The following is a 27,548-nucleotide window of genomic DNA, read 5'->3' as shown; positions in this document are numbered from 1 at the left end:
ATTTTTTTTGCAAAAATAGAAAGAATCACTGCTTTCCCTGTACCCATGCCTTTGGGTAATCCCCTCACCTGCAACTCTAGGTTTAGTCATACGACTAACTTTGGCCAATGGAACATTAGCAGGTGAGCTGCAAGTGAAGGCTTGAAAAATGCTTGGACAGTGGGGCTCATCCTCTCTTGCTCTCCCTAGGACCCTGAGACCAGCATATAAATGAGCCCGAGGATGAGACACACAGGCCAAATCACCACCAGCTGACATCCAGCCAAGCATCGGCCATGTGAGTGAGGCCATCCCGGACCATCCAACCCCAGGGTAGGAATGAGAGCAGCTGAAACCCGCTGAGCCAGCCTGGACCACAAAATCATGGGAAATAATGACAGCTTGTTTAAGCCACTGGGTTTTAGGATAGAGTGTTACGCAGCAAAGGCCCTCAAACTTGTCCTGAAACTTCTCAGAAATCAGAGAACACAGCTGAGTTCAACAATTATTCACTGAATAAAGAACTAGTATACAAGACACTAGAATTTATGAGAGCTACAAAGATGACTGAAACATTTTTCCCTGACCTCAAGGAATTTATAATCTACCAGTAGGAATGACAAGTACGAGGCAACACAAAGAATGAAACACCACTCCTTCCCATCTCCAGGAAAGCCTGTCATTCACATGGCATTTGTGAACTCATTCCTCCAAACAACTTCTCTGGCAACATACAGCCACGTGGGGCCTTTATAACCATCCATTCATTCAGTGTTCAGGCCTACGGAGCATCAAAGAAAACACATAGAAACTGTGTCCTTGTGGAGTTTATATCTAATGGATGTAAGTTTTAAAACGCTTTCTAAGTTTCAGAGACTTTTCAAAGTGCTATAGATGTAGATATATATATTAACTCATTCAGCATAAGTTATCCTTTTAAATAAATAAAACTAATAAAATACTGGAACTGAAAAACTAAGACACTTATTTTACATCATCTGAGGCCTCAAATATCAGTCTGAGAGGTAGACTATATTGTTCTATTAACAAATATGTTTTTAAAAGGAGAAGAGACGAAAAAAGACTAGATTATGGGAGTTTTACAACAGAATGCCTTATTGTGAGAAAAAGTCTTCTAGCACTAAGATCCAGTCTTCACAAGGGAAGGAACTTTTTTGCTTTGCTCACTGGATAAACCTGGTACCTAGAACTATGTCTAATACATAAGATGCTCCCAATAAACATGTGCTTAATGAATGAGAGGAGAGAGGGAAGGAGGGATGAATGGATGGATGGACAGATGGATGGGTGGCTGGATGGGTAGATGGCGGAATGGATGGATGAGTAGGTGGATGGGTGGTGGGTGGATGGATGGGAGGGATAAAATGAGGCAAGCTAGGCAGGCCACCACAGGGAGAATATTTTCAAACTCACAGTAATGCTAGTAACTTCTTTATCGAAGTAGGCAGCAATCGTAGCTAATTTAGAATATCAGCATGACAAAAGGAAACTCGTCACCTTTTATCCCTTCTTTGCGAAAAAGCTTCAAACTTTTGAAAATAAAGTTTTTAAAAGTTATAAAAAGTGAAACTCACAAGGCAGTTATTGAGATCCTAAAGGCATGACCTGCACATGGACAACACTAGGAAGCAGGGCCTGAATTGGACTGACTCTCTTTTTACAATGAAAACCCAAGGGGAAAGAGCACTGACTTCTAAAATCCCCACGGCAGCCAATCCCTGCTCGGATGAACACTTGGAAGTTCACTGTATTATCTTCATGTGCCAAACGAGCTCTCCAGACAATACTGTGTATTTTTAAGAGGGCCGTAACTAACAAGAAAGAGTATGTGTGACGATTTGTGGTCAGAATGTCGAACCATCAAATGCCCAAACACTTGCTAATAAGGAAGATGGCCCATGTTTGAAAGAGCTATCTCCTCCTTAATCCAAATTCTGGGCAAAATCGATGTCCATATATAAAATTCTATCCTAGAGCCACCCCCAGGTTCAATTCTTATACCAAGAAGAGGTCAAGATTAACTGCATCTAAAGGAGACACAGGCCACAAAAAACGTCGTTTCTCCCATGCTTGGTTTATAGGTTTTCTAGAAACCAGCGGATTCAGTGCTGTGGGCAGCAGGAATCCAGAGGACCACAAACCTGGCCAGCCACCAATCTGCTGAGCGACAGCCCCTGTTATTAGTGCTGCTTCCAAATCTGTTACACTCTCCAATACACGTCTTCTCCACAAAATGGAAAACTGCAGACAGTCCAAAAAAATCTTTGATAGGCTGCCATAATCTTCCAGAGACAAAAGTTCAGCTGACTGATTCTAGCATAAAACAGAAATAAGTTGGTTTAAAGTATGCCTCTCCATGAAATTTAAACTCAGAAAATCTTAAACCAGTAAAGGATTTCAGTTTCATTTTATTTCTCATTAGTCAAAACATTCTGAAAGAGTAAAAAATTCTCTTCCTTCAATGCGTTCTCTGCTTCTGCCGCAGGCTTGCAGTACCCTGCCTCTTCGACTCCCCAGAGATGGGATGCTAAGTAAGACACCAGCACAATTTAAACTTAGATATTATTTGCATTAGCATCCCATCATCACATAGATTCAAATATGCTCCATCCTCCAAATTCAACTCAACAGTTTACGTGCATAAGAAAAAAAAAAAATCCCATATAATTAATGTCTGAAAAAAACAACTTTAATTCAACTTATACTCGTACAAATAGCACACTTCTCAAGGACAAGCCTCTCCAGTTACAGCCTCTGTGTATGGTAGCCTGCTTCCTCCTCTGCCCACCCTCAGGGAGAAGCCACAGTCAGACGTCCTGTGCAGGACAATGAAAACACAGAGGCAAGTCCGACGCTGGAGTAGTCAAAGGATACATTTTCAGGAAGGAAAAGACTCTATCTATTAAAAAGTGAGAAGAACAACCAGTGCTGGAGGGACTCACAGAGAGAGCGCTCTCAGGGCTGCGAGGACCACTCTGCGGTCCGGCTCTGGATGGACGCTGCACAGAGTCGGCTCTCCCTTCTGTCGCACCATCTGTCAGACACTTGAGAGCCTGATGCTGCAGTCCAAACTGTCTGTGATTTATTGCGAAGCACAGAGCTCAAGGAGTTATTTGGAAGTCAGATAACATATCTTTGAGCATTTTTTTTAATCGTTTACAAAATGCTGGGACAGAGAAACTAAAACATGCACAGAGCAGACAAACCAGAAACATGCATGAAGCGGGGGTGGGGAGAGAGAAAGTGGGAGTGGACAAAGAATTAGTAGATTCTGCATTACTCAAAAAAAATTGATCAGCAATAAAACATACAAGATTTATAAAAAGCCAAGCCAAAAGGTACACAGGAGGGGTATTAAGTAGTCACTTTATAAACCACTTTAAACACTAAGCAGTCGCCACAATATCGCAGCCATGCAAAGGGGAACCAATACTAAGCCCTCAGGAATGCACGATCCAGGACTTGCAGACGCTGGATTTATGACAACATTAAGTTTCAAGACCCAAGAGAGTTATCGCAGTTTCAGACAAATTCAGCCAGGATGAAAAACACATTGAGGCAGCATTCTAAGAGACTAGAAAGATAGATCAAAAAGAGAAGAAGAGTATGTTAACACAGATTCTGAGAAGCCGGCAGAGCAAGTCAAGAGATCAGGATGTGGACTTTGGTATCAGACCAGGTCTAACTATGAAACAGAAACTATTTCAGTATTTACATCCCAGGGGTTTTACTATAAGGAATTGGTTACTCGGCTGAAGGAAGAGTTGAGAAGCCATTGAGGATGGCCACCTGCAAACTGACAACAACAGTTAAACCAGCATCACCTCCAGACAGGAAGGACAAAGAGGGGAGGAGGTTTTGTGGAGGCCAGGGCTGTGTCACTAGGTGTAACTGCGCTGGGGATGTGGATGCCACAAGGAGACACAAGGGAAGAGGTCTGGTTTCTCCCTCCAATCTCCCACAGTGAGACCCACACGAGCCCGGGAAAGCACAGCCCACAGGGGTCAGACCCTGTGATGCAGAGCAGAGCAGGAGAAGGCGGAGAACAGATCTGAGGGCAAAGATGCCCAAGACTCCTCCACTTTACCTGAGCTTTTCTAATGCAGCACTCAAACCTTAAGGTGCAGACACATCACCTGGGCATCTGATTCAAATACAGATTCCGACTTAACAAGTCTGCAGTGGGGCCTGAGATCATGCATTTCTAACCAGCTCTCAGAGGATGCTGATGATGCTGGTCCAGGAACCACACTTTGAACAGCAAAGATCTAACCAATCCAAATGAAGGACCAGACTATAATCAAAAGAAATTCAGCCACATTCCTTCCAAGAAACAAAATACAGTCATAATAAGCCTTTTGAATAGGAATGAGAAGATCATGACTGACAGTACAGGAAGGAGCATGACCAGGGTACAACTGCTGCCTGTACAGCGCTCCACGTTCCTTTCCCACGTGGCATCAGCTGTGTGCAGTTCAAGGTGGCTATGGGCAGACCGTGTCCCCTTGTAACTCCTAAGTTGAAGTCCTAACACCCGGTACCTCAGAACGTAACTGCATTTGGAGACAGGGCCTTTAAAGAGGTAGTTAGGTTAAAAGGAAGCCGTTAGGGTAGGCCCTGATCAAATCTGACTGGTGTCCTTCTAAGAAGAGATTAGGACACGCAGAGGGTGACACAGAGGAAAGGCCATGTGATGACTCAGAGAGAAGGCGGCTCTCCACAAGCCTCGGAGAGAGGCCTCAGGAGAAACCAGCCCTGCCGACACCTTGATCTTGGACTTCCAGCCTCCAGGACTGTGAGAAAATAAATGGCTGCTGTTTAAGCCACCCATCTGTGGATTTGTTACGTCAGCCCTAGCAAATTAACAGAAAGGTTTTGTCCTTGTTTCTCGATACCACTTTACTCCAGTAAGTTTTCACTACATGCCTGCTCTGTCAGAAGCAGAGTTCTAGGAGTTGGTTTACAGAATGATAAAGAGACAGTCCTTGTCCAGATCCTTCTCCTGTTTAGAGGGAGAAACCAAGACCAGCAAACTCAGATTATGATAAATACCGTGATGCGACAGAAGTAAAACCAAATGCTGTAGAATCACAGAGGAAAACAAAACCACTCTACCTGCGAAGTGAGAGAGATGAGTGATCAAAGAGAGCTTCAAAGCAGATTCTGACAGGCATAGAAAAGGAGCATCTCGAATGACGAAACAACACAGGCAAAGGCCGCGACACCAAGACACCAAACGCCCAGGTGAGTGCAGACATCTGGCAGGCCCGGGTGGGGGTGCCAGGGTGCTGGGGTGGACAGAACCGTGACAGGACACAGGAAAATGAGATCAGTGCCTTTGGGGGCCAGGCAAGGGAGTTTGGACTTTAACTTCTTGAAAATGAAGATTAATGAAAATGAGGAAGGCAGTTTAAGGAGCAAGAGTGTGGATACGGGGTACACAGTAGAGGATGATAAAACTCTCATTACCTAACTGCCTAAGGACTATCTCTTTAAGATAAACACACTATCTTCTGTCATAGGTTAGCTACTTTCAAAACACCCCCAAGCACTTTAGCATCTCTTACCCCAGTTAAAAAGACACAAGCCCCAGATGGAGGCAGGTAGCTAAGCCCACCAACACTAACCAGCTAAGCGCAGTTCCTGCCTCTCCCAGGTGGGATTTTAAGCCAACCAGTCTGGACTTCCCTGGTCAGCCCTGATAAGGGCTTGCAGAATAGGACCCTGGCTCCCCCAAGGGAGGGTAACCTGGCCTCCAAGGATCCTCTTTTCTTTTATTAATAACTTGTCTGTCCCGCCCAACTCCTACCTATAAAAACCTTCCTTTTTGTACAGCCCTCAGAGCTCCTCTCTACTTACTAGGTGGGATGCTGCCATATTCACGAATCATTTAGAAAAGCCAATTAGATCTTCAAAGTTACTCAGCTGAATTTTGCTTTTTAACACCCCGTTACCTTTTATATAAGGAAGAGGTTACCATCCACCACGATTTCCAAGCTAGGAACTAGGATAAGCAACACTTGTGGTTAATAATTATGAGCCAGTAAGTCAGAAAGGGAACTGAAGCCGAAGATCCAAGTTCTGAAGATCAAAGCCCAAGGCTCCACCGTTATTCACCATGGTGCCAGCAGCTCCGCAGAAAACAGCCAGGCCTTTCGTCAGAGCCTGTGTCTACACAGCAGCCTCTCACCCCCACTCCACCCACACTCAACAGCACCCTGGATTTCACTCGCCCGAGCAAGGGAAGCCACAGACTAGACGAAAAAGAAAGGAACAAAGTTACTCCTTGGCTTGTAATCATCCAAGAGCTCAGCATCTGGTGATTTCCATGGACATTAAGGGACTTTCAAGAGTAATTCTGACTTCAAGGGTCCTTTGCCTTACACATTGACTTGAGACTCCCCTGCACGAGATGGGATTTCCATGAATTCCTGAAGTCAGTCCTCCTGATGTATGCTGACAAGCTAATCTCAAGGCTTATACCTGGAACAGGAAATACAAGCACATCGCACAGGTAGCTTAACAATGACAAAGAAGGTCACTGCGAGGACTGAGAAGATGGGTTATTGCTCTTTTCCTTAGTCTTCTTGTGACCGAACCAAAATGGGTTCACCTCCTGGCGAGTTAAAATCAGACCCTTCACCAGAAGTAGTTGTTACACAAAGTAGGGAATATTTGCAGCAAATAGGAGGCCACGCAGAATCATTTGCAAAGTTGTGGTGGCCCTAACACAGGGAAGCAGCGGCCTTTTATTTCAGAGAGGGAATGAATATTCAAAAGGGATAGGTGGGCAGTTGCTTGCCCAGGCTCAGTTGGAAAATGTGTCCACATACAATGCAGGTTATGGTAATAAGGCCTAGGCTCCTCCCAGAGAGGAGATCTTAGCATTAAAAATGAGGCAAAGGTCATAGGTGGCTACTGTGGTGGGGCCTGGTCTGGTTCAGGATGGCGGATGACTGCATTTCTTAAACAGTTAAATGCTTCCGAACCCTCCCTCGAGTTCCTGGGGGCAATCAGTCAGTGATACTCTCTTCAAACAACACCCATGAGTCTTCTCTGACATGACTTGTCAATAAAGTTGGGCAAGAAAAAGCAACACGATAGGCTCTCATCATGCGAATAAACACCAAATTGGTCTTTGGGTATCCCTTCAATCCCCTGGATGTTTTAACTCTCTTCAGGCTTCTCCCCAAAGGTCTCTCCTTGGATGTTTAGAATTTGGGGCTTGGAAGGAGGATAACTGACAACCTGGTAGCGTAAACAACCAGGTCCTGATGATGAAGATAATCCCTGGAATTTACTGCTTCACTGGGCCTGTCTCTACAAAATGTGCAAATTCACTGGAAGAGCAGTACCCAGAATTCAAAGTTTCACAGTTTAACGTGGGCATGTGTATACTAAACCACTGATCTCAAAGGAGGATTACACATGTATCACTTTGCCATGGCCTTATTGTGGGTGAAATATACTTCTTCTCCCTTGACTTTCAGTTCAGCCAAATGGCTTGCTTTGGTCAATGGAACGCTAGCAGACACAATACAAGCAGAAGCTTGAAAAGCACTTGCATGGCTAGGCCCGCCTGCTTGTACCTTAGTCAAGACCATGAGAAGAACATGCTCCAGATGATCAGCTGGTCCAAAAGGATGAGAGACATGTGGAACAGACCTGGAACCCACCCGCAGCCTGGATCCAAGACCAAACAAAGCAGACTAGACCAGCCAACCACCAGCCAACCTGCACATGCAAGAGGCAAAATAAATGTTTTCAGCCACTGGGTTGGAGTGGGTTCTGTGCAGCATTATTGGAATGATAGCTGACTGATGAACAGTCAGACAGCAGAAATATGGGAAAGGATTACACAAACCACCTAGATGCAAACTCATCGAATAACAATCCCTTTCCCCATCAATTTCCAAAGAAAGTTTTCAAAAAAAGCATTTGAGTAGCCCCCTTCTTCACCTCAGCCCTCAGGCACTGTCTTCCAATAAAGGAAGAAGACAGTCCTTAAAATATCAAACGTGAGCAGAAAACGAATACAGATTTAAAGCACAAATACCAGCAGAGAAATCTAAAACGGGTCTGCAAGGTCAAGAGAAGGGAAAAATTTAAAATATCATTAGCCTTTCTCATAACCTTTAACACCCAGCACATATCACATTTCTATTCTTCTCCTCTGGAAAGTTGTAAAAAAATGAAAATAATAAGATTTATGAAAAACTGAATTGGAACTGGAAGAGAATTTAGCTTCCGGGCCCAGAATTGCCTTATCAGGAAAAGGATGGGAAAAGTTCAGGGGTTCACGGTGCTGACTCTCAGCACGGCCATCTTTGCAGAGATGTAAGAAAACGCCCACCACGGTGACAAGGAGAGACACAGGAGCCAAAGAGACGAGGCTGAAATCTTTCAGTTCATTGCTGCTTTGCCTCCTGTGCTAACAGGCACTATGTATTCCTGATGACTTTTCAAATAGCTAACTATTTGATTTCTCTTTTCCTTAAATGAAGCAGACTTTAGTCCTCTCTCCTTGGCAAACTTTCTGAGGAAAGTGTACATCACGCCATGAAAGGTCAAACGACTTGGGCTGCATAAGTCAGCCGCTCGACACTACTTCTTAGAGTTGACGCAACGTAATGAAAAAATACCCACATCTTCGGTGGTGGTTATTCCACATCTGACTATCCTGAAATGCCAGTGAGGTCTTTGCTCAGTTTCCTGAACAAAAATCTCTCAACAAAGGAAACGCTGAGGAAGCATCTCAGAATAATCCAACATTATCATCATAATCAGGAGCAGAAAAAAGAAAGTCTGAACACAGAAGCCCTCACTTTTTGCAGTACTTTCTGCAACTGGAAAGAATGTCTTCAGGATCATTACAACTCACCACCATTGAGAAGCGCAGCACAGCCTCCAACCTCATGAGAAACAGTCTTTTTAACCCCCAGAGAAGGCCAAGTTGCCTAAATGGTACAAGGAGAACTTCACATAATAAGATGCTGACCCCACTCTCAGAGAAAGCTATTAGACACAGAACTCAACATTAACCCAGGCCTTCAAAAGTTACCCCCATGAAACAGTAAATGGGTGCCCCATTTTCATGTGAAAGGGATCCAAGTTAGGGTTCTGCCAAGACATGCAGCTAAACTTCATCTATCCAGCCTCGCCAATATTAAAGAGACACTTACTCCTTTGGGAAAGTTTTACCTCAAGAGACCTCAAAAACAAACCTAGGATTTAATAGCCTCTGAATCACCTTCTCTCATGCATAAAGTCAGACAGATGCTATCAAAGCAGAAAATTCAAGTCTAAACCTCAAACCCGGTATGGCTGACCCTCAACAGACACAGGCTTTCTACCAACTCAGCAAAAAACGGGAACAGAAAGAAACGTATTTGGAAGCATAGAGTATGAAAAATGGAGGCCATTATCGATGTCCTTTAACAACGAGTCTTGCCAAAAATGCAGACCATCACTGTCTAGCCCTTGAGACATACAGGAAAAAATTCCAAGAGAAGTTACTAGTTTAGAAATTTCTGAAATCTAGCCATGCTGTGCACACATATTCTAAAATATTGCCATGTGAAGTATCTTTTTCATTCAACATATCACTTTTATATTGGGTTTAACAAAAGTGGAAAGGTAAAGTGGATGCCCTTGAATATTAAACAGAGTCTAATATGTGCTGAGTCAAAAATGGAAAAATTCCAAGAAGTGAAAGCAAATACCTTAAGTATCAGCATCACCTCTCTGTGTTAAAACACATACAGCTTCAATGTCTAACAGCTCCTTTCCCCTTTCTTCAAACTCAAATCAGAACCCCGACTCCACAAGCGACTGATCAGTTCCAACTGATCATACCTTAAGCAAAGCACACAACAGCCATATTTGAGGGAGAAAAAAAAGTTTTACCTACTTAAGCCAGCATAATAAGAATAAGGCACCTTTTTATAGTCCTTACTTTCAAAATATTTTGGGTTTCATTCCACTTATTTGTCCATTCCTTGGTCAATTCTTGAACCTAAAAGGAAAAATATACATATATGATTGCTCCATTAAAATAATTATTGTGATTTTCTTCTAGAAAGTTTCCAAACTCTTATGGCTTATGGAAGGATGGACTCTGATTTTTTTTAATTGGACAGCAATTTCTACCCTTGAAAGAACCATCACAAAATATAAATCAAACAAGCTGATCTCACCCTACAACCTACCTTACAGTGAAGGAAAGAACAGAAAAAAAATTGTCAAGTCTCCGAGAGTTTTACAACAGTATTTTTCACGTGTATTTAAAGAAAAGCTGCTTCCTTGGATATTAACCAAAATTACAAGTTCAAGGAGGACAATGTTTCATTAAATGGGTTAATTTTTCCTGATTATACTTTAGGTCCTAAGAAATAGTGATTTACTCTTCTTTCTAATTAGATGTGGTGATTAAATCATCTTGGATGCTGCAGCTTCTTAGGAGATAATCTGCTTTTGTAGCTAATTAATAGGGTTTATAAATCTCATTCTATCTCAAAAGAAAAAAAAGGTGGCTCTTTAATTGACTCTTCTAGTGAGAGCAAAAATCTTTTGATAAAAATCAGCTTCTTTCCAGTCCACTGTGTAACTTAGGGGAGAAAATATCCCCAGCAGTCAAACACAGCACAGTTGTAAATTGCTTCTCAAAGTTAAGAAAATATTCTGCTTGTTTCATAAAACTTTTTAAATGATCTTAGTAATTCATCAAGAAGCAAAAAGTGAAACCTCTTCGAGAGGTAGAAAAAAAAGAATGAAAAATGTGTTCTGTAAAAAGGACTATACCTGGGCCAGGAGGGTGACTTGCGAGAGAACTTGCCCTTGCAAAGCTTTCCCTCGCGCACTTTACCGATCCTGCCTCCTCGCCACTCCCAACAGCAGACAGCATCCCACTTAAACCCACAGGTCTTCCCACTAATGACTTATCCTATTTCACCAGGCCCAAATAAATGCACAGAATACATTTGCATAAACTCTCACTGCCAAGAGGAAGACACTTTCCACAAGCCATTAAGTATTGTAAGTGGAAAGGGCATTGTGTCAGCAACCTTCATGAAAGAAAGTGCTTGTTACTGACAAGAAATGGAGGACCTGGAGTGACAGTTTATCCAAGTGGAAAACCAAAACATCTCTCACCCACCTAAATTCAATTGTTCAGTGGTCATTCATTTTGCTCCTCAATTTACCTCAAACAGAACTATAGGAGTTCTAAGTTAACATTTTTTTAAATAATGGGTCTTTTACTAGGTATTAATATCAAAATCTATCATCTTCTTGGTAAAAAAACAAAAGAAATAGGACTGATCCTCTCTGTGCTTTTTGCTTGTTTTTAATGGTTGGATACGATTGTCCTGATCTACCTGGATCTGGTCACACTCCAGTCCTTCATTTCATCACTCAAGTGATGCCAACCCACAAACTCTAATGACGGCAATAAAAGTCACATGGCTATCAGGGCATTTTGTTTTGGAAAAGTTTTCAGAGAAGGATTAATCTTATGCCTTCTCTCCCTACAGAAGGAGAAAGACTGTTGTAATGAATTTACTAATTTGTAATAATTAGTTACCAGATTCTCATTGGCAATTTATCTGAGAAACACAAAGCATTCAACAATAAACGCTTCTGCATTTCACCAACAGATAGTTCTCCCTGAAGAAACTTAAGCCAATCAACCCTTTTCCAATTCAATAAAGTAATGCTAGCTTTAAGCAAATATTAAGTATGCCTCGGGTTTATTTTACTACTAAATTTAAAGCAAATAATCCTCACTTATAAAATTAAGAAAAAACGCAGGGCCAGCCCTGGTTGGCCCAGTGGTTAAGTTTGGCATGCTACACTTTGGCGGCCCGGGTTCAGCTCCTGGGCATGGACTTAGGCTGGTCTATTAACAGCCAGGCTGTGCTGGCAGCCCACATACTTAAAAACAGAGGAAGATTGGCATGGATGTTAGCTCAGGGTAAATCTTCCTCAGGAAAAAAAAGAAGAAACACAAATGTGTGATACCACCTCTAACAATGTGATCAGGTGATAAGATTTACAGCCGAGCAGATGGCAAACAATTTTAAAAGGTCAGCAAAAACCTAGATGAAAATTTAGAAAATGTTATGAACAATACAGACAGTCACAGCATGTATAATGGATTCAAATTAAAATGTTTATTGGTTTCTATTAACTTGCTACATATTCCTGAAAACTATTATTAAGAAACAATTTAAGACTATATCCAGACATTTCAAAGCACTCAAAATTAGAATATGTAGCACTCAAATACAAAATTCCACAGAAAAATAGGGATTGGATTAAGAAACTAATGTTTCTACTAATGCTATTATCAGCAAGTTAATCAGCATAATTATCCAGGAAGTGTCAATAACTTCCTAACCACAATCCAATTTATATCTTCAATATCAGTGTATCCTTGAAAGAGCTTTACAAACAGAATCCAATTTTGTTTTTTAATCTGTTTGAACCATTCAGCAAGGTGAACAAAATCCACTCCAAAAATGTCCTTAATGCCTATTTCTCTTTTCATAGAGGGCTTTTGTTTTAAGCAAAAATAGTATAGAACCAAGTCAGCCATGAAACTGGTTTTCAAAAAGCGCCAGCAGACAAACACTGGCTTAGGCCCGTAAGATCTCTAGAGCCACTCTCTCCCTACCTCAAATCCCACCTCACCCAACAGAAATCAAGCGCCCACCTGAAGTATTTAGATACTCGCTCCACCGAAACAAAGTCAAAGATGACAATAAACTCAACGCTGGTCATGGCTTGGCTACGCTCAAGCTATGGGATCCCAGTTGTTTCACGAATGTTGAAACAGCCTCTCAACCAAAGACTCTGGTCTAATCTGAAGGCCAAAACGGCCTCACTGCTTCCTCAGCACAGCCTGCACGTGAATTTCAGCTGCAGTTAACCATTACATTCCAGACAAATCCCATTTATTAAGTCACAGAGAACATGATGAGATACTTAAAAAGTTAATTATTGTGCTTCTTTAGAAACACTCATGTGGGGGCCAGCCTGGTGGTGCAGTGGTTGGGTTTGTGCATGCTGCTTCAGCGGCCTGGGGTTCGTGGGATCAGATCCCGGGGGCGGACCTACACACTGCTCATCAGCCATGCTGTGGTGGCATCCCACACACAAAATAGAGGAAGACTGGCATAGATGTTAGCTCAGCAACAATCTTCCACTGAAGGTTATGATTTAAAAATAAATAAGTTGGGGCTGTCCCAGTGGCAGAGCAGTTAAGTTTGCACGCTCTGCTTTGGTGGCCTGGGGTTCGCCAGTTCAGATCCAAGGCACAAACCTATGTACTGCTTATTAAGCCATGCTGTGGTAGGCATCCCACACGTAAACTAGAGGAAGATGGGCACAGATGTTAGCTCAGGGCCAATCTTCCTCAGCAAAAAGAGGAGGATTGGTGGCAGATGTTAACTCAGGGCTAATCTTCCTCAATAAATAAATAAATAAATAAATAAAGTCAAGGTATCACTTACTCTTGCTTCATTCTGCTGAAGTTTTTCTTCCATACTTAAGGCTGTGGGTGAGTCTAAGAGGGCAATCTGCAATTTAAACCATAAGAGAGCAGCAATTAGTAAACAGCAATAATCTAGAGGAAGGGTTTATCCATGATATAAGAAATCATCAAAAATTGCCAAGTAAACTATTAAATAGAGGTAAAATGTATTGTCCCACACCCCCAAAAAAGTGTCAGTCATCACCAGGTCTTTAATCCATGGGGTCCATATCTCACAATATTCAAAACCACAGCAGCCTGGTAAATCCACACTTGCAAAACAAATCAGTAAAGCAAAAGAAAAAGAAAAATATGTAACACATTGACATTTTACCAAAATCAAACATGATCTAAATCCCTAGATCCTAAAGGATTCATTTGTTTTGAATATGCACAAAGTACAAAATTCAAAACGGAAGAAGCGTAAGTCTTGCTCAACCACAGGCTTCTGAGATTCATCCGTGTTGATGCATGCAAATGAAACTCATTTATACTCATTTCTAGATGATACTCCGTGTATGATATGGCTGCACCAAAACCTATTTATCCATCTCCTTACCCATGTTGCAAAGGTATACAGATTGACACGGGATGACAAACACCACAGTCAGGTTAGAACTAGAGAGACAAGGAAGGCAAACGGAGCCAGGCAGGGCACACGGTGGCTTCACCTGTACTCATAACTCACCCCCTGAGAGGCAGGGGCCCAGTGCTCCCTACATGTCATCAGGAAGAAAAAAGAAAGGGGTGTCCCTCCCTCCTCATCCCACAGGCGGCCACTCTTGCCCAATTTGCTGTGTAAACTTATTCTGTTATTCTGGTCATAAGCAAGCACGCTTTTGCTGTTCTTTTAAACACAGTCAGCATGCACACTACTCTGAATATTGCCTTCTTCCCTCAACAATATAACTTGGGGAAAATTCAGAACAAACAAATCTACTTCATTCTTTTTAACAAGTCCGATTCCAGTGTACAGTATTCCATTGCATGGACAGTCTATAATTTATGGCAGTATTTTCTTATTCTTATTCATGGAAATGCAGTTTTTTCTAATCTTCTGCTTTACCAATAACACTACGATGACTATCCTTATACCAGTTGCCTACAGTATCAATAGAATAAATTCCTAGAAGGGAATTTGTGAGTCATGCATATGTACAATTTTTTTTAATTGCCAAATTGTCCTCCACAGAGGCCAAGCCTTTTTTCCCTACTATTTACTTTTTGATTTCTACTCAAACAAATGTGACACCCACAAAGTGGTCTTCTTAGGCTCAGTTAAACATTCAGACTATCAGGACTACTGTGAGCCATACTTGGCGTCTTTCTACTCAGCAGAAAGCAGAGCTGCTGGCGGGGAGAGCGAGGTCCTTGGGCAGTCTCTGCAGCAGCCCTCACAGCTGTCCAGGAGCTACTGTCTTTCGCCCTCTTGAGGCCTAGAGCTTCAAATGCACATGTGTGGGCCCACCCTGGCTCAGAAGCCATACCCCACAAGAGGCAACATTCTTGTAACAATGCCAGAGGCACATCCTAAGGGTCTGAAGGTGACACATCCAGTTACAAGAGTCACTGCACTCAGGGAAACCCAAAGCTCTGGCTTCTCAGCAGGCATTTATAGTTTATATATAGTTCATCCTAATCCAGATGCAACTCACCCATTAGGGGTCATTTTTATCAGTAGGGGTGTTGCCTGGTTACACAGCTGGCATTCCATTTTTAACCAGTTTACACAGAATGAAGCCAGCAAGTTAACCCAAGGTCAAATTTGTCCTTCATGAAGGAAAAGGAGCTTTGCTAACACATTGCTACACAGTATCACTGCATCGTCTTGCACACAGATGGTACTTGGTAAATATTTTTCATTGAAGAAACGAAGGTGGCAGACATTACTGTGACTGCATTGTCATAAACCATTGACAATTTTCAAACCAATTAGTAACCCCTTTATAACCTGGCTAAGTTTACAGACTTCACTGTTGGAATTTTTCATCCATAATCAAAGCTGAAGCATTCCTACCACATCAACTCAGTAGATGACTAAACCTCTAACTAAATATACACAGGTGGGCTATCAGGACCACTATGACTTTTGGAAAATTATGTTAAAGCACATGTAAAGAAAGACCCACCTAAGTCTTTATAAAAAAAAATCCTTGGTAAAACAAAACCATTTTCGATTAAATTATTCTTTACAAGGTGTCTGTTTAGAAGAAAAATGTTCAAGATTAAATTCATGTGTTAAACCAAGGGTAAGACTACATCAAAACTGCAGCAATATCTACTCTACTAACAACATATACAAGCACCTCTCGCCTCCCACCCTTGCCAACGTACCGGGTATCACGCATTTTGATCTCTGCCCACGTGACAGGTGAAAAGGACATCTCGTTGTTTAAGAACCCTGAGGTATAACTTACATGCAGTAAAATACACAGCTTGATAACCATGCATCCATGCATCCATATACATACATACACTCATTTCCCACTTCTTAATATTTGCATTTACTGTATTTCAAATGACACTGAGCATACCTTAACAGGTTTAGAAGCCATTTGAAACTCTTTTGTCTATGAATTGTGCTCACATTCTATGTTCACTTTTCTGTCAGGTTGTGATCTTTTTCTAATTTTCTTAACGGAAGTTCTTCTCATAATAAGGAAAGTAGTCTTTTGTTGCATGAGTTGGGAATCTTTTTTCCTGGTTTTTACTGGTTATAGCAAATTTTCATTAAGTCATGTAAATATGCAATGTCCTCACTTATTTTTGTCTATCTGAGCTCTCACGGAATGAGAAGGAGGAGTTAACATTCCCCGTGACAAATGTATATACGGCTCTGTCTCCTATTTCCTACAGTTTTGTTGTTGTTGTTTATGAAAGCTGATGGCATGTTTCATTTTAATTATGAATTGCACTCTTCGTCATGATAAAGTTCCGTTTTTTTAGGCTCAAATGATGCTGTTTTTGCACTGCTTTCTTTCCCCTTGAATTACCTGGAAGACCTTTGCCTATTCTTACAAACATCATATAACTGAGTTTTACTATGTCACCCTCGCTGAGATGTGTCTAGCTTAAAAGTTACACACAGTGATAATTCTATTATCTATCTATTATTTAAGTTTTTTGGGACTTCATCTACAAAAATGAGGACTTCATCCTGCTTCTATCTTCTCTTACTCATTATTTTGTTTCCTGACTTTTGTTACTTATTTCATTTCTATATTGTTTAATTTGCTTGTTAACTCCAGACACATTCAAGAAAAAAGAGCTGAGACTTTTTCTCTGCAAAATTCAAAGCAGAAGTCTGAAAATATGTTTTCAATATAATAAAAGAGAACACTTGAAAAGACAGGATATTTGAATGCTCATCTTCATTAATCATCTGAGAAGTGCAAACTACAATCATTCTGTGATGCCACTAGGCATCCATCGAATGGTCACAATGAATAACGGACAATACCAAGTGTTGACAACGACCTGCAGCAAGTGGAACTGGCACTCTCATGTACTGATGTGTAATACAAATTGGTATGACCACTTTAAAAATTGTTTGGTAAAATAAAATAAAATAAAAATTGTTTGGTAACATCTACTAAAACTGAACACCTGTACGCCTTCTGACCTACCAACTCCACTCTTAGGTATAAACCTAAGAGAAATGCACCTGTCTGTTCACTTTTAGGCATACAGAAGAAAGTCCATAGCAGCACTAATAGCCCCAAAAAGGAAACTCCCCAAATGCTCACCAAAAATAGAACACATAAGTTAGGACATATCTGCATAATGGAATACAATATAGCAATGAGAAAAAACAGACCTACAACTACACGCACCAACATGGATGAATCTCACAAATACAACGTGGAGTCCAAGAAGTGAGATCGAAAGAATGTAAACCGCAGGACGCCATTTATATAAAGAACAACAACAGGCAAAACTGAAAACTAACCCATGCCTTTAGGAGTCAGAAGAGGACGGGCAGTCCGTGGGAAGGAACCCTGAGGGGGACTTCTAGGGTGCTGGTAATGTTCTGTTTCTTGATGTGGGTACAGGTTAGATGGGTGAATTCAGCTTGTGAAAATTCACTGATCTCTACACTTACAACACGTAATTTTTCTGTATGCATATAAACTTCAGCAAAGAGTTCATATACCAACTACTAACATATATCTGTATATTTATATCTATGGAGTAGGAAAAGCAAATACAACACATGTGAAAATCTTCTGCTTTATCTAAATTGTGTTTTTGAAACCCTTGAATCACATGACATTTTGTAGTGGCAAATACGTAAAATTAAAAGCAGGAGTTGGTTTTTATTTGGCTGTACTTAGAAAAATAACCCCAGAAATGGAACTTCGATTTGAGAAACATTCTCAATGAACCATGGCAGGATTTGGAATAGAATATTGTGGAAATAGAGCAATTTCATCAGAAAAATTTATACAGAGATCTTTGATGGGCACTCAACAACACCTGCTTACTTTATTGAGCAGCACAAATTTAATTACTTTAGGATAAGCTTGTATTATCTCAGAACAATTTATAGCTTCATACTGTGATGAATTATTTTAAATTGGACTCCCATTTTTACTGTGATATATTAAGTTTAGCAAAGAAATTTATCTTCAGTGTGTTCTAAAATAGACTTAACTACATTTCCCATCCTCACTCCCAAGACTAGAGCAACAAAAATACTCCTTTAATTACAGCAGTGGTCTTTGGTCATGAAAGAAACAAGAAAAAAAGACCACAAAACATAAGGCAACTGAAGATAGGCCTCAGATCGAATTCGTAAAAGTTTTAATAAATTAAAGTTTTTCTGCCCAGGCGATAAGGTTCCTTTCGAGGATTTCTTCAGTTTAATTTTAAAAGACTAATTTTTCTTTTTTTCCTTCATTCTCATAACTTAGTAAAATGTTAAGTATAAGAAGTTGAACCAAGAATTTCCCAAATACTTTCCTTCACATATAGTAGATGGAGTGATTCTGTCAAATCCTCCTTAAATTTTTACTTTAGATAAATAACGTTTTGAAAACATTGGAAAAAGACCCCAATAACAAGCTGTATTAATAAAAATGATTATTGTGGTTCATGTCATAAGTTATTTGAGTCTCATAACATCACATATAGCTGGACTAGTCATTCTGACAACTTCCTTTCATACATGGGAAGGCTCCACATCAAAAAGCAAAGTGTGTCTGCAGATACCTTTAAGTGCAATCGGAAATTCCTATTCAGCTGTTGCCTGCCATCTTATGGGAAAAAAACTATCAGGTGTATTTTAGGACACAGGAAACTGAGTGAGGTTTTCATCCCATCAATATTTTCATAGGTCAAACCACTTATGGGATGTCAAGAGCTTCAGGGGCCATATATTTCTGATGGAAAGGTGTTCTAAAGAGAGCACTTTGAATTTAAAGAAAAGTATTTTTTTAATGATACACTTAAGACATCCATCCACGGCTAAAGAAACTGGAGGAAATGTACCTTTGTTTTATTTCAAACTGGAGTCTAACTTGCACTTTTAGAAATCTATGCTTGATTTCCTTTCAAGGGCAGCCTTTCTTCATAACAGTGTCTAAACCTACCAGAACCTAACTCACACTATTCATCCCAGAACGTAAGGCTGTATGTCCACTATGCAGATTATAAGGATGTTTATTTGACAAACAAAAGGACAAGCCTCCTTCACCAGAATCTCCCAAGAGATCCTGAAGTGAGGTCATTTCAACAGTCAAGCAAGGCCCCACGGACATTATTTCATCCAGGCCACAGGTATGTCCCACCTGTCACTGGACCACCATAACTAGCTCTACAATGGGCGATACAAAATAGAGATTCAGAAAGGTGTTCAGACAAGTCTTTCATTCCGTTAAAATACATTTTCAAGTTACAAAATGCATGGGTAGAATTTTACATATTGCTCCAAACACTTCACTTTCCTTCCACTAATGGAGATTATGCTGCTAATCCTACTGCATACTAAATTTCCATCCATAATTGATAACTATGAGATAGCTAATCATTTCAGGCTTAGTGGATAAAACTGTACACACGAAGTACATAATGAATGCGAAGGCCAACGGGAGGGTGATGAAAAGGAGAGACCAGCTAACTCATTCAAAGCTTTACTTAACACTTATTTACTCAAATCAATACAATGAGTGAGATAACTGTCTCATTAAGATCTAGAAATAGAAGCCATTACTCAAGGAAAATGAGCCACAGATCTCAGAAACCCCACCTGATTCCCTTGAGCAAGCAGTGTTTTCAGTCTGGCTATTTCAGCTCGAAGCTCACGGATGAGTTTGACGTTGGCGTCCTCGTTAATGGTCGGCTTGTTGATGATGTTTTTGGCTCTATTTGCATAGCGAAGAGTACTTAGGGTTTCTCCGTAATTGACATCAGCAGGCGAAATGGCTGTGAAGAATGAATTCAAAAAATATTTTATCCAGCACTCCGTGTTTCATTTAACACAAAGTTGGTTTGTAATTTAAAAGTCAGATTAACCCCAGGTCATTGAATAGACTAAATATTCATTGCCAAAGTAATGAATATTAAAAATTATCTAAGATTTATAGGAAAGGCACTCACTATACCAAATTAAATGTCATTTTGGTCTTCTCAAGACTAGAATCAGCCATCTAACCAATTCTAAAATGAGATATGTGACACTGCACTGTACTTAGGGAGTTTTCTCTGTTGAAAACATAGGAAGAAGAGGATTTCAAGACTATGTGTACTTCTTATATAAGTAGAAATTAAAATTCATTTAAAAGTTCTGGCAAAGCCTACCATCTGTAAAAATCCAGAGCATGATAATTTTTGAAAGGAGTCAGTACATCAGTTAATTCTTTTTCTCTTAAAGCTCTGGTTACTCGCACCTCCCTCCCACAAACTTTAGGGCTCAGGTGACTACACAGTTTCATCTGGGGTGCAGACCCCAGAAGAGATCCCTTGCCTCCACAGTGAAGGCATGGCATGGGGAACGGGGGAGACATGAGACAGGGGAAGGGAAGAGGAGAGAGAGAAGGAAAGTGGAGTTAGGAGGAAAACAGGTTTGAGTTCGCTTCAACAGTTACCTCCCCTTTGTACATTTTCTCTTCCAGTTAATTAGTGAAAATATGAAAATGAAGTATATTACTGTTATCATTATTTGCTATATTTATTGGGTTTTTTCCTCTCAATTCTTAATTTTAAATTTCAGATTTACTGCTTTAAAATAGAAAAACAAAGTTGGATGATTTTTACTTAGGTCCCTATAATGATTTTCTCCTATGAGGTCATGGAATTAAGTTTCTATCCTATACGTTAAGCAAAGAAAAGCTGAGAGTCATTCTGCATGTGTTCCAGCTTCCATAACCAAGAACACAGCAAGTCTATGTAACTAGGAAGAGGGAAAAAAGAGTTAATAATAAGATACTACAGACTAGATCATAGTCGGTGATTTTCTCCAAAATAGAAAAACTATTATTTTTTAAGATAAAAAAGGTGTTATTTCCTAATGAGATACTTTAAACTTTAATATTTACAGTTAATTCACATGGGAAATTATATGCTGGGGAAGAGAACTTAAAATTCTTACTGGCAATCATGATAGTTTTAGAGTTTCCTCCAAGGCTATCTTTTAACAACCACGTCAAAACAGAATCCCTGTAAGGCACAAAAACTTGCTTCTTCTTTACAAGAGGGTTTGCTGCATCCTGAGATAAATCAGCTGTAGGGAGGAAGACAAAGAGGACCAAAAAAAAGACAATTATTAGAGTTTCTCTAATTTCAGTTCAAAAACCTTAAGGATATTACCTCGGTTTGTAGCACTAATATTAAACATAATTGTTTCATGCGAATACAGTACCACGAACAATAAGAGGAGGCAGGAGTCAGGCATCAACCTACCTAAGGCAGAAATGACGTTTCCCAGAGTCACGAGCGATTTGTTAATGTTGCCCCCTTCCTTCAGTCGAACCCCGGTGGCCCCGGTGGCATCTGCACGCTCACTTCCGGCCAGATCAACTAAGTGGATCTTACTCACGGTTTCACACGGCATTTCAGAATCAAATTTTGCCTGTGGTAAAATATAAAAGCAAAACTGAAGAGGTATAAAGAGCCCTCCGTTGTTTATGACACAGATTCTAATTATTTTCCACTCTTCAATGTTACCTCTCAGGGTAGGTGTTTTTTTTTTCTTTTAATTTTCTTGTTTCACTGGCCTTCTTGCTGATTATAAAAACTTTGAAATTAAACTGACTACACAAACATCTACCATATGTGACTCAAACTTTTGGAAGAACTCTTCCATTACTGAAATCACTCGGGCATTCTCAGCAAAGGCTCACTGAGTCTGACTGTGGCAGAAGAGGAAACTAGGCACTGAGGGGCTCTCACGAAAGAAAAATATAAGTAAACAAATAATTTTGTTCTCATCTAGAATCTTCAGCATTCCAAGTACAACAGCTCTCCAAAATATGATACATGCAAACAATTTTGTGAAAGATCATTCGATCAACATTGGATGTTAAAACATTTGTTTCATAAACTATAAAAAAGTGAAAATCTTAAACACTATATTCCTTGATTCTGAATTCTACCAAAATTTTACTTTCCCAAAGACTTTTAACTTAAGTTTTATAGTCTGAACCAAAACACCAAGAACAAATTACTCTATTTTTGTAGAAATGTAAGGCTCTTAGAAACTAGGGACGGCTATACCCTAATCCACGTTAACCAGAAAGCAGGTGAAAACCCAGGAAACCACAGTAAATCAAAAGCGAAGGTAAACCAAAGGGAAAGATGCTGGGAGTTGTTCTGTTGACCTTAGAGAATTTTTTCATTTTCTTTGCTCTCTGATCTCCCTCATTAATAAAACGCTATCTTTTTGTATCTGATGTGTTTAATGGTTAATAGAGGCCAGGACATCCCCAAACTCCTAACATATGCTTAAGCCCTGAGAGGACCCTACATTTTTGTGAAAATCTGTTCTACTAGCCTAGATGTTAAAATATTTACCCTCAATAACTTCCACACATATTACAAATGCTCTCCACGACTTGAGCAAAATGAATTCTTACATTAGGAAAAATGTTCACTGTCCTTTAATATCATTCTAATAATTGCAATCAACATTGTGGGGTGAGTTCCATGGAGTGATAATGTACTCCGATGAGTTACCTTGGCCTCCAGCTGGTCTGACTCGCAATCCATTATCTCCCACAGAGCTTGCAACAATGAAAACTTGCTTAATTAAGCACAAAGCAAGTTTTTTTATGTCTAGAACAGGGCGGAAGCCTGCTAAATATTTCTTAAGGGTACACATCAGGACATTTCAAATAACTATGATTTAACCACAGAGAAACCCAGCACACAGGACACGTTTCAACTCTAATTAACAAGAATATGACAGTAAGTCACCTTTGCCTGCTGCTGCTCCTGGTTCAACAATGATCGGTCCTCAGCTGATGCTCATCAGTGAGTGAAGACCTGAGGGATGGAGCCAGCTGGCCCCACAGCTGCCCTTACCTGAGTGAACTTGATGGTGAAGATGGCATGAGACCTACTGCTGACGTCGTTCATTCCAGTCGCCGCTGTGGTACGGTTGATATTTCCCGCATCCATAAGTTCTTCTACATCACCATAATTCTGTACTAAATGTTTAGATAAATCTGAAAAAAAAAAAGAGTGACGAAATCTCCCTAATATATAGTAAACAGAATAAGAAATTTACCTCTATGAACTAATACACAACTGTACGAGCTGTTGACTTGTTTAAAGATCCTACTGGTTCCTATAGGGTGGTAGTTTATAACGCAGACTTGGGAGCCAGGCTGCCTGGGATCCGATCCCAGCTCTGCTGCTTACTAGTGGACTGACTTGCTTATGAACAAGTTGCTCAACCTCACTGAGCCTCAGTCGCCTAGTCTGATAATGCATACCTCACATAGGGTATTCAGGATACATGCCAGCTATTACGATCAACCTCATTAGCATTAGTCATAGTAAGGGAAATGTGAACACTGCCCTCATGAAAAACTCAAAAGCATTTTTTTAATCCCTTTAAAAGACTTTTTATTCACTTTTTTGGGAACATTCATATGGCTCTAAGGTCAAAGGCTACAAAAGGTATACCGTGTAAAGGGTCTCCCTCTACCCACTACCCCTCCCCCTCCTACAGCCTACCCACTACTTCCCCTTCTGTCAGGCAACCCACTGTTTTAGTTTCTCCATAGCTTTCTAGAGATGACCAATACATATACAGAAAATTGTATATAACACCATCTCTTTTCCCCCTTTCACGGTAGCATACCATAAACACTGTTTTGTACCCTGCTTTTTTCTATGTAATAATATATTGAAGAATGTTCTGTATCAGTTAAGGTGATTCTTCAATCATTTTTATGGCTGCTGAGCATTCAACTGTATGCATGAGCCATGACCAAGTTAACCAGTCTCCAACTGAGACCGTAGAGGTTGTTTACATTTTATTTCCAATTACAAGTAACACTGCTACAAATAATCTTGTACACAGATCTTTTCAAATGTGTATGAATATTTCCACAGAATAAATTCTTAAAAGGTAGAATTGCTACATCAAAGCACACTGAAATTTTGATAGATACTGCAAAACTGTCCTTCATAGAAGGCAATTTACACCCAGCAGTAGCAATGTACAAGAATGCCTGTCTCCCAACACAGTATCATCAAGCTTACTTACACCTGCCAGAGACAGGGAACAAATGCTATCTCCAAGAATTATTATTTTGCTTCTCTCTGATTATGTGTGAGGCTAAGCATTCTTTCCTCCTTTTAAAAATCATCTGTATTTTCACATCCTTTGTTCATTTTTCTACCTGGTTGTTGGCTCTGTCCTTATCGATTTATAGGAGCCCTTTCTATATTAGGGAAATTAGTCCTTTGTCTGAAACTTGAATTGAAAATATTTTCCCCACTTGGTAAGTGTCTTTTTACTTTGCTTATGATGTTTCTGCCAAATATAAATTTTTATTTTTTTACCACTTCAATTTTAACACTTTTATTTCATGGTTTCAGAGTTTTAAGTCAAATTTTTAAAAGCCTTCCCCCTCAAAATTTCTGGAAAAAATTAACCCATGGTGTTTTGCAGTCATTTTATTATGTCATGTTTACATTCCAACCTGTGTCCTATTTGTCATTTATCCTGGTGTAAAAATAGAGCCATGGTCCCAATTTACCCTTTTTTTCTCCCAGACAGCTTAGTAACCCATATTCCCCCAATGTTTAAATAGCAGATTTATTAGAAACTAAATCCCCATAAGTATCTACATCAGATTCTGGATGTTTTGCCCTGTTTGATTATTCTCTTTCTTCATAAACCACCTTTATAATATGTTTTAACATCTGATAAGACAATTAAAGAAAAAACACAAAGGCACAGTTAGGCTAAAAACTGCAACAATAATAGTGATGCCACACTCTGCAAAACAAATACATAGTTACACACCCTACTTTGGGCATAAGAGGCAAAAGTTCAATCAGAAATTTAATAAAATGCAGATGGGGTCCTGCTGGTGCATCTGGTATCTCCAGGTGAAAAAGACAACGAAATAGGAACATCTTTAAACCCATGACTGGTTCTCAGCCTGGCCTCCAACAAGATACACAGGAAGGACAACAGCCACCCGAAAACACATCTCTGTGTGAGATTCCCACAGGCCAGCCATGACTCAGCTGCCTTATGACAGTAAGTGAGAGCAGCTTCATTCTAAGGATAGCGTTAAATCCAGCCTATTTTTAAACTAATTAGCAAGGGCCAGCCCTTTATCCATCATCACTTGTGACATTCCTCACAACTGACTGACACAGCTAGTGTCACAACACAAATGCTGAGAACCACAGCACAGAAAACTCTGTAAATGCTTCTTCTCAACAGGTAAGAAGTCTTAGAATCTCCTCATGGTCCCATGTTACCATTAAGGCTGGTAAAAATACTGCTGAAATGCAACGCCATTTAAAGAGACAGGTTACCAGGTTGTTTATGTTGCCTGAGAACAGTAGAAAACAAATTTCCAGAGAGTTCTTAAAGCCAGAAGAAATATACTGGCAAGCCCCACAAAGTCAGTGAATGCCCAGTGAAGTGCAAATTCATTAAATGAACATTATGGAGTGACAGCATATGTCATTTTTACCATAATAAAATGCCAAAAATAAATTTTTTAAATCTCACCATTATCCTACTTTTTTTTTCCTTTGAAATTATCATTTTACTCAAATTCCCAAGCAGAACAGGGCTGAAGTAGTTACTCTTACCCTCAACATAAGGTCCTTCTTTTGGATGCTCACGGACTCTCAAATTGAAGGTTTTAGATGACTTCCGCCTAAGGAGATCTCTCACATGTTCATTATAAATTTCTAAGTAGCTAAAAATTTTAGAATTGAATTCAGAAAAATTATTTCAGACATTAATAACAACAATAGTAACAGCAGCAACATACATTTATGGGTGGTAACTATGAATCAGGTACTATACTAAACACTTTATGGATTATTCCATTTAATCCCTACAACAGCCCAGAGGGAGGGGGGCCATCATCCCCATTTTATAGGTTAGGCCATGGAGGTTTAGGATGATTAAACAATTTGTCCAAGGCCACACAGCCACTGAGAGGTCAGGCAGCCATGAGAACCCTTGATTGCCACATCTGCCCCCAAAACCACTGACAAGACTGGCTCCCCACACAGGTTTAACTCCAAGGAGGAAAAAACACCTCAACTTTCCAGATTTATTTAAAGATTAGATTTATAGTGATCCTACCAACACAAAGAATAATGCAAACCTTATTCAGCTAAAAGAATAAAGCAAGTGAATTGGGTATTCCCTTAAAAGTCAAAAGCTCACTCCATTTGAGATAAACATCCCATGTTAGACTTTCTGACCAAGCTGGGTTATTTCTACCTCCCAAATCCTAACCCAAATTATTCCCAAGAAAGTCACTAAAGACATACATGTTTTAAGCTTTACTTCCAACCACCATAGCACAGAAGGGGGAAAAGGCAGACTCGCCCTTCAGGAATCCAAAGACTTTGTCCATTCCTCGAGACTGAGAGCAAGCTCCCTCCAAGCCCACACTCAGTTACGCAGACCACAGGCCTACCTGACTTCAGTTCGAAAAGATGCTTCATCCCATCTGGTGGTTTCATTGATCCGACTGAAGAGCCCTTCACAGATCCGAGGTATTAAGCCAGAATCACCCTGCAGTTGGAAGGAAGAAGGCCACAGCTGTTATTTGAAATAAAAGCAACCACAATTACCTCTGTAATTTGCTGGAGTGAACTTAGACACAATGGGCCTGCATGCCAACCCCAGGCCTCCCACCCCAGCCCCAGACACACCATCTACTCCCAGGATTGCTTCCTACTCCCTGAAACGAGAGGACTCAGCTTTCTCACGTCCACAGGCTGGGACTCTGGTAGTACACAGCTACCGCTGTTACTCAGTCAGATCAGGGATTGCAAACATAACAAGCCTCATTCTCTAACCTTCAAACAAGACAGTCAACAGGTACAGAACCAATGTTAGAAATCTGACCCGGTTAAACGACCAAAAAGGTGAAACATACACTGCGCAGAAAAGAAATACTTCGAAACCTTAGTAAGTCCTCACACTAGCTAATCATTGTCTTAAAACTTAGCGGACAGGACCACAGTAAATGTGGTACATCCCTACTGTGATGCACTAATCCCCTCAGCCCTCCTAGACAGGAAGATTCTAACACATCTACTACTTATGCAAAGAGGGCGGAATCAATAATATTCACATTTCAGTCAGTCTTAAAAGCTGATCAACTTCAGAATGAGTTAAAGATGAGGCAAAACGTTCCTGTTAGGAAACCCAAACCTCAGGGCTTCAATGTTTTCTTCCGACGTCCTCCCTACCTTCACCCAACCGTCCACCCAAAAAATAAAGGAAACTAATTCTTATGAAGGAAAAATGGGCCTTTCACCATATTCTTTTTTATTTTACTTTTTAAAGAAAGAATGAAAA

The 27,548-nt window shown here is 40.2% G+C and overlaps 1 protein-coding gene across 39 annotated transcripts in view; it reads right to left on the bottom strand.

Moving 5' to 3' along the window:
* Positions 1-27,548, bottom strand: part of KIF16B (kinesin family member 16B) — a 276,843-nt gene that overhangs the window by 199,420 nt on the left and 49,875 nt on the right. For 34 of the 39 annotated variants that reach the window (XR_011531203.1, XR_011531200.1, XR_011531198.1 and 31 more), the window contains exons 5-12: positions 26,659-26,756; positions 25,814-25,923; positions 23,051-23,193; positions 21,431-21,599; positions 21,120-21,251; positions 19,779-19,954; positions 13,512-13,577; positions 9,956-10,015 (exon numbers count right to left, since the gene is read on the bottom strand). Coding sequence is in view for 26 of the 39 variants with exons in the window: in XM_070589557.1 (XP_070445658.1) it covers positions 9,956-10,015; positions 13,512-13,577; positions 19,779-19,954; positions 21,120-21,251; positions 21,431-21,599; positions 23,051-23,193; positions 25,814-25,923; positions 26,659-26,756 (954 nt within the window). In the remaining 13 variants the exon portion in view is untranslated. Of the gene's footprint in view, positions 1-2,141; positions 2,314-2,942; positions 3,079-9,955; positions 10,016-13,511; positions 13,578-19,778; positions 19,955-21,119; positions 21,252-21,430; positions 21,600-23,050; positions 23,194-25,813; positions 25,924-26,658; positions 26,757-27,548 lie in introns of those variants that run through there. The other 5 variants (XM_070589574.1, XM_070589573.1, XM_070589549.1 and 2 more) reach the window with 5 other exon arrangements.

The sequence above is a fragment of the Equus przewalskii genome, chromosome 21 (assembly GCF_037783145.1).
Source record: "Equus przewalskii isolate Varuska chromosome 21, EquPr2, whole genome shotgun sequence".
NCBI lineage: Eukaryota > Metazoa > Chordata > Mammalia > Perissodactyla > Equidae > Equus > Equus przewalskii.
This window is presented reverse-complemented; position numbering and strand designations above follow the sequence as displayed.